The following is a 12,382-nucleotide window of genomic DNA, read 5'->3' on the forward strand; positions in this document are numbered from 1 at the left end:
CTACAGGTACAAGTAATTGATATTGTTCAGGATCGAAGATAGTAGTTTTGCCTTAGGATATTTATTCAAAATACAAAAGTATGATGTATTTGTTTTGTTTATTGAACTTGTGTACTTGTTAATGTTAATGAAATTAAATAATTATTGTCGCTTTAATTATTTGAGATACTGTCGTTACGCCCCGATATGTTCCCCGTCTTTGGTCGGGGTATGACATCTACAAAATGAACATTAATATAATTAACTCTTTTACATATGAATGCTCATTATTATTAAGGGTGAAGTGTTTTCTTTGAACTATGCTTTAAAACCGGATTCTGCTCGTTAAGATACTCGTTCAAAGAGGTGTGGCAGTTCATTCTCAAAATGGTTTTCCTGTGGTTCGATTGAAGAGGATGTAGGTCATTTATTTTCCAGTTGTAATTTTTCTAGGGGAATTTAAATTGGTTCAGTTTACGGAAAGGGCTCTCTCTAACATGTTAGGTTCCTCTGCTTGGCCGTAATTTGTGCCCGAAACAACAAATAAAGTTTAGCTTCTTTCCTTTACATCTTATAATTAGTATCGACTTTGCTAGCATCTTTCTAGTTGTGTTTTCTGTATTTAAACGTCACGGTCATTTAACCTTCGGACTCTTTTGTAACAATGTCAACAAGCTAAGTATATCAGATATTCAGATTATTAACTGAAATTAAAATAAAATCATCCAGCAAAAAGGATGCCATAGAACCCAACTCTTACATAACAAAATTAAAAATATTATCATTTTCCTCAAGTCATATCATGTTAACAGGTTCAATTATATAAACTACCAGCTATATTAAAACCAAAATTCAGCATAAAGCAATCATTTCAAAAAACCTTATGAATAATGGCTTAAAAGATCTAGTATTCAACAACAAAGAGCCAAAAGAAGCCTAGACAGCTAAAAAGAACACAATCATCGCCGGCAGACAAAGACTTCAAGTGCGCACAGGAGCTGGTCCAGCAACTCCACCAGGTTGGGCCCCTTGACCATGTTTAGAACCATCATCCTACAACATTAAGAAAAATATGCACATTTCAATAACCACAAAACTGAAAATCATAATACTAAGTATAGTATAAATACCCTTGGGCGAGAGAATCGCTTTGGAGGCTCACGGTTCCTCCTATCGGTCCGTGAGCGGACACAAACTACTTTGGAGTGAATTGCACAGGAAACACAGTGTTGAATCTTCAAGTACAATTTGGGGAGGGTGTATTCTATAATAATAGATTAGATGATAAACATTAATTATTATATTCAAATTGACGTCTAACCAAAGATTCAGTGGCTATAGTGAATAACAACAAGACTTACGGTCAAAAGCACATGCTTCTTGAACATCCCTAACGGCAGCTTGTTCCACTATGTTCCTCACAAGGAATCTCTTGATAGCCTTGTCCTGATGTCAACAATAAAAAGGTTTGACTGTTAGTCAAACACCTTTGGGTAATGGTAAAAATAAATAAAGTTGTTTGCATAAATCAATCACACAAAATCTTCTAATGATAAAAACAGGCTCCGAACTTACGGTAAACAAAATTTAAACGCTTCTCCATTGACAAAAAAAATTAATTAGAATACTTGATAAAACTCTTTTCTAACAAGTGATATTAAATGTTTGCACAATTGTGGTGTTCAAATTCAGATATCCAAAAATTTTATATTGTTGATTTCAACATCCAAATTTAAAATTTCGAATATTTAAAACATATATCTGAATTCTGAATAAGAAAAGTACCAAAGTCCGTGCCTAAGCATGCAGACATTTGTTCAATTACCCTGTCTAAAAATTAAAAGAAAAGGAGGTGTTTACAATTAGAAGACAAGCGGATTAGCATTATTAAAGCCTAACACAGAAATATCGTTTTTAAAGCCTAACACGGTTATTACCAAATAGACAAATACCATGATAATGTAACCTAAAGCCAAGAACAATTATACACGATACTTAAAGCGAAGAACAATTACAAACAAAAGCGAATTAGGATGAAATAAAGAACGGCAAAAATGGCATTGACAGCGACAATTAAAAAAGGTTTGTGCCATCGCTTCACAATCAGAGTCTCACAAGAGAAGCAACAATTGCAAGAAGAGCGCCAATGGGGGGATTTGTCGGATTGGGTTTCACGACTCTCTGCCCCTCTCTTATGAGACCATAATCCCAAAAACCACCTCTCGCAATCTCCTCTTGTGAATCCCTACCACTATCATCTTGCAATTGTCGTCAACAAACCCTAATGCGACGATCTTCGCCGCTTGTACAGGTTCAATTCATCAATGTAAACTTCTGTTTATAAATAGTTCTTGCAAATAGCTAACTTTTAACTAAAGACAATACACAGAATCTAAAAGCACTTGCCCCTCAAAGTCTCAAAATAATATGAAACATTAAACAGAAACAGATCACCAAAAAAAGACTGATTAAGGCATAAAATAGAACAAAAATAAAACCTTGGGGCAACATTTGCCGCAATTGGAGCAGCGAACAAACTTCACGTGGCCACGACCATGCTTGTTGCGTCCACCGTTTCTTCTCTTAAAAGTCTATTGACAAAAGAATATATATGGGAGACGGTGATCAAAGTGAACAGTGAGGTCGGAAACTTACCATATCGCCGGAATCCTTCTAGGGTTACGACTACAGAGGCGGCCCGCCGTCAGCTTGTTACTTTTTATACTCTAGGTTTGAGTAAAGTGTCATTTTCGTCCTTATGGTTTGGTAAATAATGTGAATTTAGTCTAAAAAGTTTATTTTTTGTATATAGGCCCTTCACGTTTCTTAATTTTTTGCCAATTACATCCAAATCACTAACCTCCTTAAATTTAATCGTTAAGTCAGAGGTAGACATGTCTTTTCACTATTTCTTTATTATATGAGTAAAGTGCCAAAATCGTCCATGAGGTTTGGTCATATTTGCGAATTTCGTCCAAAAATATTTTTTTTTCGCAAGTAGACCCTCGCTTTTTTCCAACCGTGGCCAATTTCGTCCAAATTGTTAACTCGGTCTAAATTAAACGTTAACTTATGGGTGTTACTGTCCTTTTACATGTTTGTTTACATTATTATTATTATTATTATTATTATTATTATTATTATTATTATTATTATTATTATGTGTTTGTTTGATGACATATATAACATTTCACGATTCCTATGTTTGAATCCAATATATTATCCGTTTGTTTATTCTTCTTTATTTTTAGTCATATAAGGGGTTTACGTCAGCGTAATAATAATAACAATGCAAACAAATACGTAAAAGGACAGTAACACATCTGAGTTGGCGTTAAATTTAGACAGAGTTAACAAATTTGACGAAATTGACAACAATTGGGAAGCATCGAGGGTCTAATTGCAAAAAAAATATTTTTGGACGAAATTAGCAAATGTGACCAAACTTCAGGAATGATTTTGGCACTGTACTCATGTAATAAAGAAAAAGTGAAAAGACATGTCTACCCCTGAGTTAACGATTCAATTTAACGGAGTTAATGATTTGGACGTAATTGGCAAGAATTGGGAAACGTGAAGGGTCCATATGCAAAAAAATAAACTTTTTGGACTAAATTCGCATTATTTGCCAAACCACAAGGATGAAAATGGCACTTTACTCGCTAGGTTTTCACAGCTTTAGAGAGATTTTGTACACAATATTGACGGCCCCAACAGGTAATTCGGCCCCTAACGAATTGTCTATTCTACTCTTGCTCCAACAGTTCTAATGGGTTCGGGTCAAAACGGCATCAGTTCTTAGTGGGTTTTGGAACATCATGTCTAATAAAGATGCAAGGCTTTTATAAGAACTTAAGTGAGATTCTGAAGTAAAAATTGACGGGCCTAATAGGTAATTTGGGCCTATCAATATCTGTACGTGTTGTGTCTAGTGTATTGGCGTCGGAACAGGTTCGGGTTAGAATGGGTTTGGGCTGAAACGGGTTTCGAGTGGGGAACATTGTGTCTAATGAAGATGCGATGGTTTTATATGCTAGGTTTTTAAGAACTTTAGGGAGATTTTGAAGTATAAATTGACAAGCCCAACAGAAATTTGGGCCTCTCAATATCTTTATGCATTGTGTCTAATATATTCATGTTGGAACAGGTTTCGGATCGGAACGGGTTTCTTCTTGGGACTGGGTTTCTGGTCGGAATGCGTTTTGGGTGGAACAAGTAAGAACAAAATGAGTTTCTGTGGGTTTCGGATTTGAACGAGTTTCGGGTCTGCACAAGGTTTGTGTCGGAACATTATGTCTTATGAAGATGCGAGGCTTTTATATGCTTGGTTCATACGAACTTTAGGGAGATTTTAAAGTAAAAATTGACTGGCCCAATAGATAATACGGGCCTCTCAATATCTTTATGAATTGTGTCTAATGTATACACGTCGAAACATATTTTGGGTCGAAACGGGTAGGGTAAGAACTCGTTTCAGGTCGGAACAGGTTCGGGTCAAAATGGGTTCCGCTCTGACCCGGAACCTGTTCCAACCCAAAATCCGTCCCAAGCTGAGTTCCAACAATTTCTACATCTTGCTAATGTTAGAAACATTTTATAGTTTTTCTAAACATTCCTTGAACTTATGGAAGGATTGTGAATTCCATTGACGGACATTTGGTTGGAAATCAAGGGTCAAGTTAAAATAAGAAGTATGAGGGCATGTTTGGTTGGTAGGAATTCAAGGAATTTTGATGGAATTGGAATTTAAATTCTATTTCTTGGCATGTTTGGTTTGTTAATGGTTGGAGTTGGAATTTAATTAAAATCCCACCAAATCCTTTTAGATATGGGAATTCAGAATCCATTGATAAATGGAAGGAAAGTTTACAAATCTTGGAATGTTAGGTAAGTTACCAAATAACCCTTGCCCCAAATAAAAGGTTGTCTCCTTCATCCAACCTCCATTCTCATCCTCACCGGAAATATGATTCAACTTCTCAGCCGTTAAGCCGCACCAACCTTTCCTCTGTCTCTTCACCTCCACCACCACAAGCTCCTACGTCGGGTCCGCCATTATAAGCCGCCAATCGATTTTATCAAGTTCTTCGCGATTCGCTCCGGAGGTTTTCTTGGCTCTTGAATACCTCCACTGGTTTCGGATCGTGTACCGCAATTTGAAGTCGGAGAATATTTTGAATCTGGAAGCAAGAAACACCGGAGATGTTGCGGTTGTTCCGACGTTATGACTTGTGTTTCAGTTCCGGTGTCGCACCGTTACTTGATAAAATTCCGGTTACGAGAAGCAAGAAACACCGGAGATGTTGCGGTTGTTCCGACGTTATGACTTGTGTTTCAGTTCCGGTGTCGCACCGTTACTTGATAAAATTCCGGTTACGAGAAGCAAGAAACACCAGAGATGTTGCGGTTGTTCCGACATTATGCTAATCGGCGTATGCACACATAGGAGGAAATGGTTATTGAATTCGTGCTGATCCAAATGAGGAGGGGACAATTTGAGTTAGAATTCTTATTTATATTATTTAATTCTAAAGGGTAATTTTGTCATTTAATGTAAATTAGATTCCAATTCCATAAATTAATATAACTACCAAACACATCATGGGTTTTTAATGGAATCTTCCAACTCCAATTCAACATCCAATTCCAATTCTGACGAATTCCACGAACCAAACGCCCCCTGATATTTATATGAAGGATAGAAAGTAATCTACACCATTGATTTTGAGTTTGAAGGGTTGAGATTAGATTGAGAAAAAACTAAAGATAAAATAAAGGGAATGACATAAAAGGAATAACACATATTGTTGACTTTTTCTCCATATGCAAGGCAGTGAGACATATGTCAATTACCCCATCATTTTAAAACGTCCATAAGTTCTTTATACGATACCGTCTTTTGAAAAAAAAAATCACTATAATAACGAGCATTTTTTTATCTTGAAGATGAATATCATATTGCTATACAAAACTTTTTAAAAAAAATAGTGAGTTTTATACATTGTGTTTTTTTTTGTTTATTGTGTTTTACACATTGTGTTTTTATGAATATTGTGTTTTAGAAATTGTGTTTTTATGATCATTGTGTTTTTATATTTATTGTGTTTTTTCTTCATGGTGTGTTTTACCAAATTATATTTTAGCATAGTGTTTTTTTTCCATTGTGTTATTTTATAATGTTTTTTCATTGTGTAATATCATTGTGTTTTGTTATTTCATTCATTGTGTTTTTAACAAAGGAACTGAGCACCACCACAACCACCAGTCTCTTGCCGGAATCTCCTTGTCATCGTCGGAAAATCTTGACACATCAACTAGTATCTCACCGGAATCTCGTGTCATCATCGGAGATTAATTGATAAATGCAACTTGAAACCACCGCCACCATGCCGGAATCTTTGTGTCTTCCACTGCCACTAGCGATTTCATCCCGGATAAACAATTTTTAGCAGAAACCACTGACAATCACCGGACGAGTTCGCCGGAAGCAGCACCACATTTTTTTCCGGAAAGTGGTAAGTCACGATTTCCCGGCTAGGTGACAGATCTGGATGGTGTTCGTCAAAGATTAGGCCTTTTATCTGAATTTCATCTATGTTTTCGGTGTTAAATCGGAGTTTAATTGTAGCCTGAAATGGTTCAGATATGAAAACAATGGTGGCAGGTAAAGACAATGGTGCCATCAGGTTGCTGACTGGTGATATGCAGGTCTCCGTCGACGGTAAGACGTGGTGGTTGTGGTGGGCGGTAGAACGTTGGTGGTGGATGGTGGAATGATGGGTTTTTAAGATTAGGGTTTTGAGATGTAGGAGGTGAGTGGAGATGATGAATGTAAGTGGGTTTTTTGATTTATATGTGATTGACCAAATTACCCTTCTTCTTAGTTTTCATACGAAAACCAAACTTCTTATTTGAAGCTAGCCCTGAAAATCAAATGAAATTTCAATTCCTTCTCTTAACCAACCAAGCATCATAAACGAATGAATTTTAAATTCAAATCCCAAGCCCATGGATTCTTACCAACCAAACAACTATTAGGACTCACCACTCAACAACTAGCGTTGATCACTTCTATTTCAAAGACAATAAGCCAGGGGAAATACAAGAAGTGATACCTTAACATATTAAAAATTAAAGTAACTCACTTTTAGTAAAAATTTAAGTACACCGATCGAGCTTCAAGTAATAAAATGCTATAAAGGATGACATATTAGTTTGGCAGCACACTTAACAAGCCTTTAATAAGAAACAAAAAATAATACATTAAATGGGAGCTGGCGACAGACCCATAGGAGAACCACTGAAATGCGATGACCAACAAGGAAGGTACCGATACGTCTGCCTATACGAACAGTACCGCGGTTTTGCAAAGAATGCTGAACACTCCTCCACCGGTCTCTGATCTGGCTGCCCCATTATACAGTTGTTCCTGACATCAAGCACCCCTTTCTTAATCAAACCTCTGCATATCGGACCAACACTTACAAAATAGTTATTAGACAAAGACAAGTTAGCCAGATTGCCCATGGCACACACCACCTCAGGCACACCACCGTGTAACAAGTTCCCAGCAAAGTTAACCACTTCAGCCTTCTTTAAACACCCTAAGGAAAATGGTAATGGACCTGTTAAGAGGTTGTTCCCAGCGTCGAAAACCACTGTTTCGGTCAAGAAACCGAGCTCGTATGGGAGGCAGCCACTCAACATGTTGTTTAGTAGCAAAACCTCGGATATACCCGAAAAGTATTTAGCGATGGAATGAGGTATTGGTCCGGAGAATTTGTTGTTGGCTAAGGTAAGGTAAAAAAGATGGGAGTTTCCGAGGATTTCGGCTAGTTGTTGGATGAAGTTGTTGTTGTTTAGGAACAAGATGTCTAGGTCTTTTGTGAAGAGTTGGGGTGGGATGGAACCCGTAAAGAGGTTGAATCGGATATCGAGAAATGATAAAGTGTTCATTGCGAGTATCGCGCTGGGAAATGGTCCGGTAAATAAGTTGTTGCTTATGTCTAACTCGTAAAGGTATGGAAGTTTTGCGATATTTGGTGAAATGGTACCTGAGAAGAAGTTTGAGTTGGCGTGGAAGAGTGCGAGGTCGGGTAACTGGTCAATGAAGCCGTCAAGACTCGGAGCCGTGAGTTGGAATCCGTTGAAGTCAATGGAGGCAAGCGTTATTGCGGTTTTGTTTTCAGGAGGGTTGTCACAATAAAACCCTTTGTAACTACATATATCTGACCCCACCCAAGAACTAGTGATATTGAGGGGGTCAGATGTTATGCTATTCTTGAAAGTTTGTATCAACGGGTACACTACAGATAGTCGTTGGTCGATGAAAACTAGTCCTTCAAGAGGGTTTCCAACAGCAATAGATGATAGCTCACCAAGAGTTTTGCTAAGATGGAAACCGGTGAGGATAACTACGAGCTTGAAAACGAAAAGGTTGATCATTTGCATATTATCTTCGAGTTCTTTTGAGCTCAAATGCAAGAATGAGGAAATGTATATAGAACTTGATCAATGTAGCCACTAAATACTAGTGATTTGAAGAGACCGGCCACTTTCTCTTTGTTTTAAGGTTAATAGTCATCTAGTTTATGGAAAGATGATGGACAAAATATGATTGGTTCATTTGTTGGTGTTATTTGTCATCCACTTTGAAAAGGAGAGAAACAGAAGAAAAAGGTGATGGTTTAAAAGGGCTTATGATTTGTTGGTATTCTATTTGTATTTTTAATTGTCAATGGGGTTGATGAACTCCACCAATGGAAGTGAATGGAAATGGTGGAATTCAAATGACGCCAAGTTGATGTCATGACACACTTGAAAAAGCCTTATTGAGAGAGAGAGAGAGAGAGAGAGAGAGAGAGAGGAGGGGGGGGGGGGGGGATGGATTAGTATTTCTCTCCTGGTTATTATTAATTGACGTTGATGCAATCTTTACTATAACTAACTCTTATGTAAAACATGTGACAAAAGAAGATTTTATAATATATGTTGGGTTGTGCTACATTCAATACTAGCTTAATGACCTGTATAATACACATGCATGTAAATGTAATTAAATAATAATGTAAAAGTTAGATAAAGTATTAAAGTATTACATAAATAATAATACTATACAATTGGTGAAAGTGTTAATATAATTTTTTCATAAACGGGCTGTTATTGTGTAATAGTTAATATTCTTTACAAAACGTTTAATAAATTTTATGATTCAACTATATATATACACAAACTATTTTTATTTAGTAATAAAGATTTAGTTTGGATTTTTGCTCTTGTGATGTATTAAGGTTATATTAATAAGATTAATTTTTAACTCAATAAAAGAAATTAATAATTAGTCTACAACATAAGGTTGTGTGTTGTCGCTGAAGTCGGACTCTGAATTTATCCAATAATATTGTGTTATGCAGTGCTGACTAGACACTCGTTGAAACCATTGCTGAGGCCGCCTGAGCCTGTTGTGGTTCAAGCGAACGGTGACTTCAGCAAATTTTCTGATTTTTTTTTAATTTGAAACAAGAATATATATTAATTGATAATTTTTTATAACAAAGATAAAACTTATATACTAATTTTAAATTTGTCATTTTACCCATTTTATTATAAAACATTTTAATAATTAAACTTAACGAATATAAATACACATATACATATATCTAAATTTAAATACAATCTAATCTAATTTAACTAATATATTAAAACAACACAATTTTGTTCACGTGTCATTCACCTAAGTTGTCCACATAAGCTTCCATCTCATCAACCTTCCATAAATCTACTTTCTACATATTCATAATAAAATTTTAATCAATGATATTGACTTTTATATTTTTGTAACTTATTAATGTAATTATGATATTAATTATTCTAATTATTGTTAGAATTAAAAAACTTATTAAATTTACTAGGTTTAAATTGTTTATCGTTTCTTCTTTAAAAGGCACATGCTTCGTTCAAAAATCATAACGCTTCCCAACGTTTATAACCAGATTCTTCGCCTCATTTATAACCGAAATTTTTTGTTTCAAAAGGTTTTTGAACGAAAACTCTGCACGGGTGAAAATATAAGTTTAAACCTGGTATGTATTTGTAAGCTTAGTTTTCAAATAATATTACAAAATCTGTTACTAATGTGTTTTTTTATTTTTTTCAGGTATAATGGTTTATTTATGTTATATTATTCTTTATTTACTTAATTATTTATTTATAAGGTGTTTTTCTTTTTATGTTACAGGCATAGTTTAATATCTTTTGTAATATCCACTGGTAAAAAACTTATGTCAAATATTTGTGTTGATTGAATATGTTTTTTACATCTAACAAATATATTAAAGCAAAACAATTTTTTCCACATATCCTTCACCTAAGTTGTCCACATAGGTGTTTTCATCTCATCAACCTTCCATAAATCTATTTTACATATTCACAATAAAATTTAAATAAATGATATTGACTTTTATATTTTTGTAACTTATTAATGTGATTATGATATTAATTATTCTAATTATTGTTAGAATTAAAAAACTTATTAAATTTACTAGGTTTAAATTGTTTATCGTTTCTTCTTTAAAAGGCACATGCTTTGTTCAAAAATCATAAGGCTCCGCAACGTTTATAACTAGATTCTTCGCCTCATCTATAACCGAAATTTTTTGTTTCAAAAGGTTTTTGAACGAAAACTCTACACGGGTGAAAATATAAGTTTAAACCTGATATGTATTTGTAAGCTTAGTTTTCAAATAATATTACAAAATCTCTTAGTAATGTGTTTTTTTATTTTTTTCTGGTATAATGGTTTATTTATGTTATATTATTCTTTATTTACTGAATTATTTATTTATAAGGTGTTTTTCTTTTTATGTTATAGGTATAGTTTAACATTTTTTGTAATATCTACTGGTAAAAAACTTATGTCAAATATTTGTGTTGATTGAATATGTTTTTTACATATAACTAATAAATTAAAGCAACACAATTTTGTCCACATGTCCTTCACCTAAGTTGTCCACATAGGCTTCCATCTCATCAACCTTTCATAAATCTATTTTCTACATATTCACAATAAATTTTAATCAATGATATTATTTTTGTAACTTATTAATGTGATTATGATATTAATTATTCTAATTATTGTTAGAATTAAAAAACTTATTAAATTTACTATGTTTAAATTGTTCATCGTTTCTTCTTTAAAAGGCACATGCGTCATTCAAAAATCATAACGCTCCCTAACGTTTATAACCAGATTCTTCGCCTCATCTATAACCGAAATTTTTTGTTTCAAAAGGTTTTTGAACGAAAACTCTACATGGGTGAAAATATAAGTTTAAACCTGGTATGTATTTGTAAGCTTAGTTTTCAAATAATATTACAAAATCTGTTACTAATGTGTTTGTTTATTTTTTTCAGGTATAATTGTTTATTTATGTTATAGTATTCTTTATTTACTTAATTATTTATTTACAAGGTGTTTTTCTTTTTATGTTATAGGCATAGTTTAACATCTTTTGTAATATCTGCTGGTAAAAAACTTATGTCAAATATTTGTGTTGATTGAATACGTTTTTTATATTTTATATTTTTTCTTGATATGTTTTTCACTCGTGTGTAACACGGGTTATTATCCTAATATATATATATAGAAATAATAACTCTTTCTTTCTCTCTCTTCATCCACCATCACCACCTGTCACCAGAAAACCACCATCACAACACCTGCCATCGAAAAACCTCTCCCACCAGCCACCGCACTATCCGTCACCATGTGAGCTCTGTCACCTTGACACCACCTCCTTCTTCATAAAACTAACCTTTGTCTGAAGGGATTAAAAAGAAAAAGAAAAAAACAAGCAGTCAACTTCACCCACTGCGCCCATGCTCATGCCGGCTCACGAGACTCCGTTCGTGTCGCGGCTCAGGGGATGCGATTGTGGTGTGTACCATCTACGTGGCTCAACCTCTTTGCGCCGTGGTTCGCGGGACGACAACGCATAGCCTAAACAACTATGAAAAAACAAAAATGAATATTTCTTGAAATAACGTATTACATGCGTTTTAAAATTCAGATAATGGCAGGTCTCTTTAAAAAGTACCCAAAAAAAAATAATGATAATGGCACACTTTTAAAGGCCTAAACAGCTTTAAAATCTCTAAGAGGGTGTTTGGATGAGCTTTTAAAACTTGTTTATTTGTTATTTGTTTGTTGAAAAGCAAAAAATGTTTGTAAAAGCTCTCCAAAAAACTTCAAATTAAAGTCTTTTAAAAGTGTCTTTTGCTTTTTAAAAAACAAATCAACAAAAAAACAATTCTAAAAGCTCAAACAAACACCTATATACATCGCCAATATAGCATAATAGCGGTACTCACCATATGATCTATTTAACTTAATGAACATAAGTCA

The 12,382-nt window shown here is 34.4% G+C and overlaps 2 protein-coding genes across 2 annotated transcripts; both read right to left on the reverse strand.

Moving 5' to 3' along the window:
• Positions 1 to 942: 942 nt before the first annotated feature.
• LOC143622013 (uncharacterized) lies at positions 943 to 2,691 on the reverse strand. The gene is made up of 5 exons (XM_077093270.1): positions 2,635 to 2,691; positions 2,478 to 2,570; positions 1,341 to 1,425; positions 1,110 to 1,243; positions 943 to 1,032 (listed from the first exon to the last, which is right to left on the reverse strand). The coding sequence occupies exons 1-5, from the start codon at positions 2,635 to 2,637 to the stop codon at positions 961 to 963; spliced, it is 387 nt and encodes a 128-aa protein (XP_076949385.1). The 5' UTR covers positions 2,638 to 2,691; the 3' UTR covers positions 943 to 960.
• Positions 2,692 to 7,237: 4,546 nt separating this feature from the next.
• LOC143622014 (uncharacterized protein At4g06744-like) lies at positions 7,238 to 8,564 on the reverse strand. The gene has a single exon (XM_077093271.1). The coding sequence runs from the start codon at positions 8,428 to 8,430 to the stop codon at positions 7,243 to 7,245; it is 1,188 nt and encodes a 395-aa protein (XP_076949386.1). The 5' UTR covers positions 8,431 to 8,564; the 3' UTR covers positions 7,238 to 7,242.
• Positions 8,565 to 12,382: the final 3,818 nt, after the last annotated feature.

This window comes from Bidens hawaiensis, unplaced genomic scaffold (assembly GCF_021521415.1).
Source record: "Bidens hawaiensis isolate Kalapana, Puna unplaced genomic scaffold, B.hawaiensis_p1.1 tig00003004_1, whole genome shotgun sequence".
In the NCBI taxonomy this organism is placed as follows: Eukaryota; Viridiplantae; Streptophyta; class Magnoliopsida; order Asterales; family Asteraceae; genus Bidens; species Bidens hawaiensis.

Excerpts from the sequence above, each read along its gene's own strand:
- LOC143622014 (XM_077093271.1), bottom strand. The coding sequence starts at position 8,430 with ATGCAAATGATCAACCTTTTCGTTTTCAAGCTCGTAGTTATCCTCACC.
- LOC143622013 (XM_077093270.1), bottom strand. Across the intron at positions 1,426-2,477 it reads GCGGCAAATGTTGCCCCAAG|GACAAGGCTATCAAGAGATT; the intron begins GTTTTATTTTTG and ends TGTTGACATCAG. Across the intron at positions 1,033-1,109 it reads AGCGATTCTCTCGCCCAAGG|GATGATGGTTCTAAACATGG; the intron begins GTATTTATACTA and ends TTAATGTTGTAG.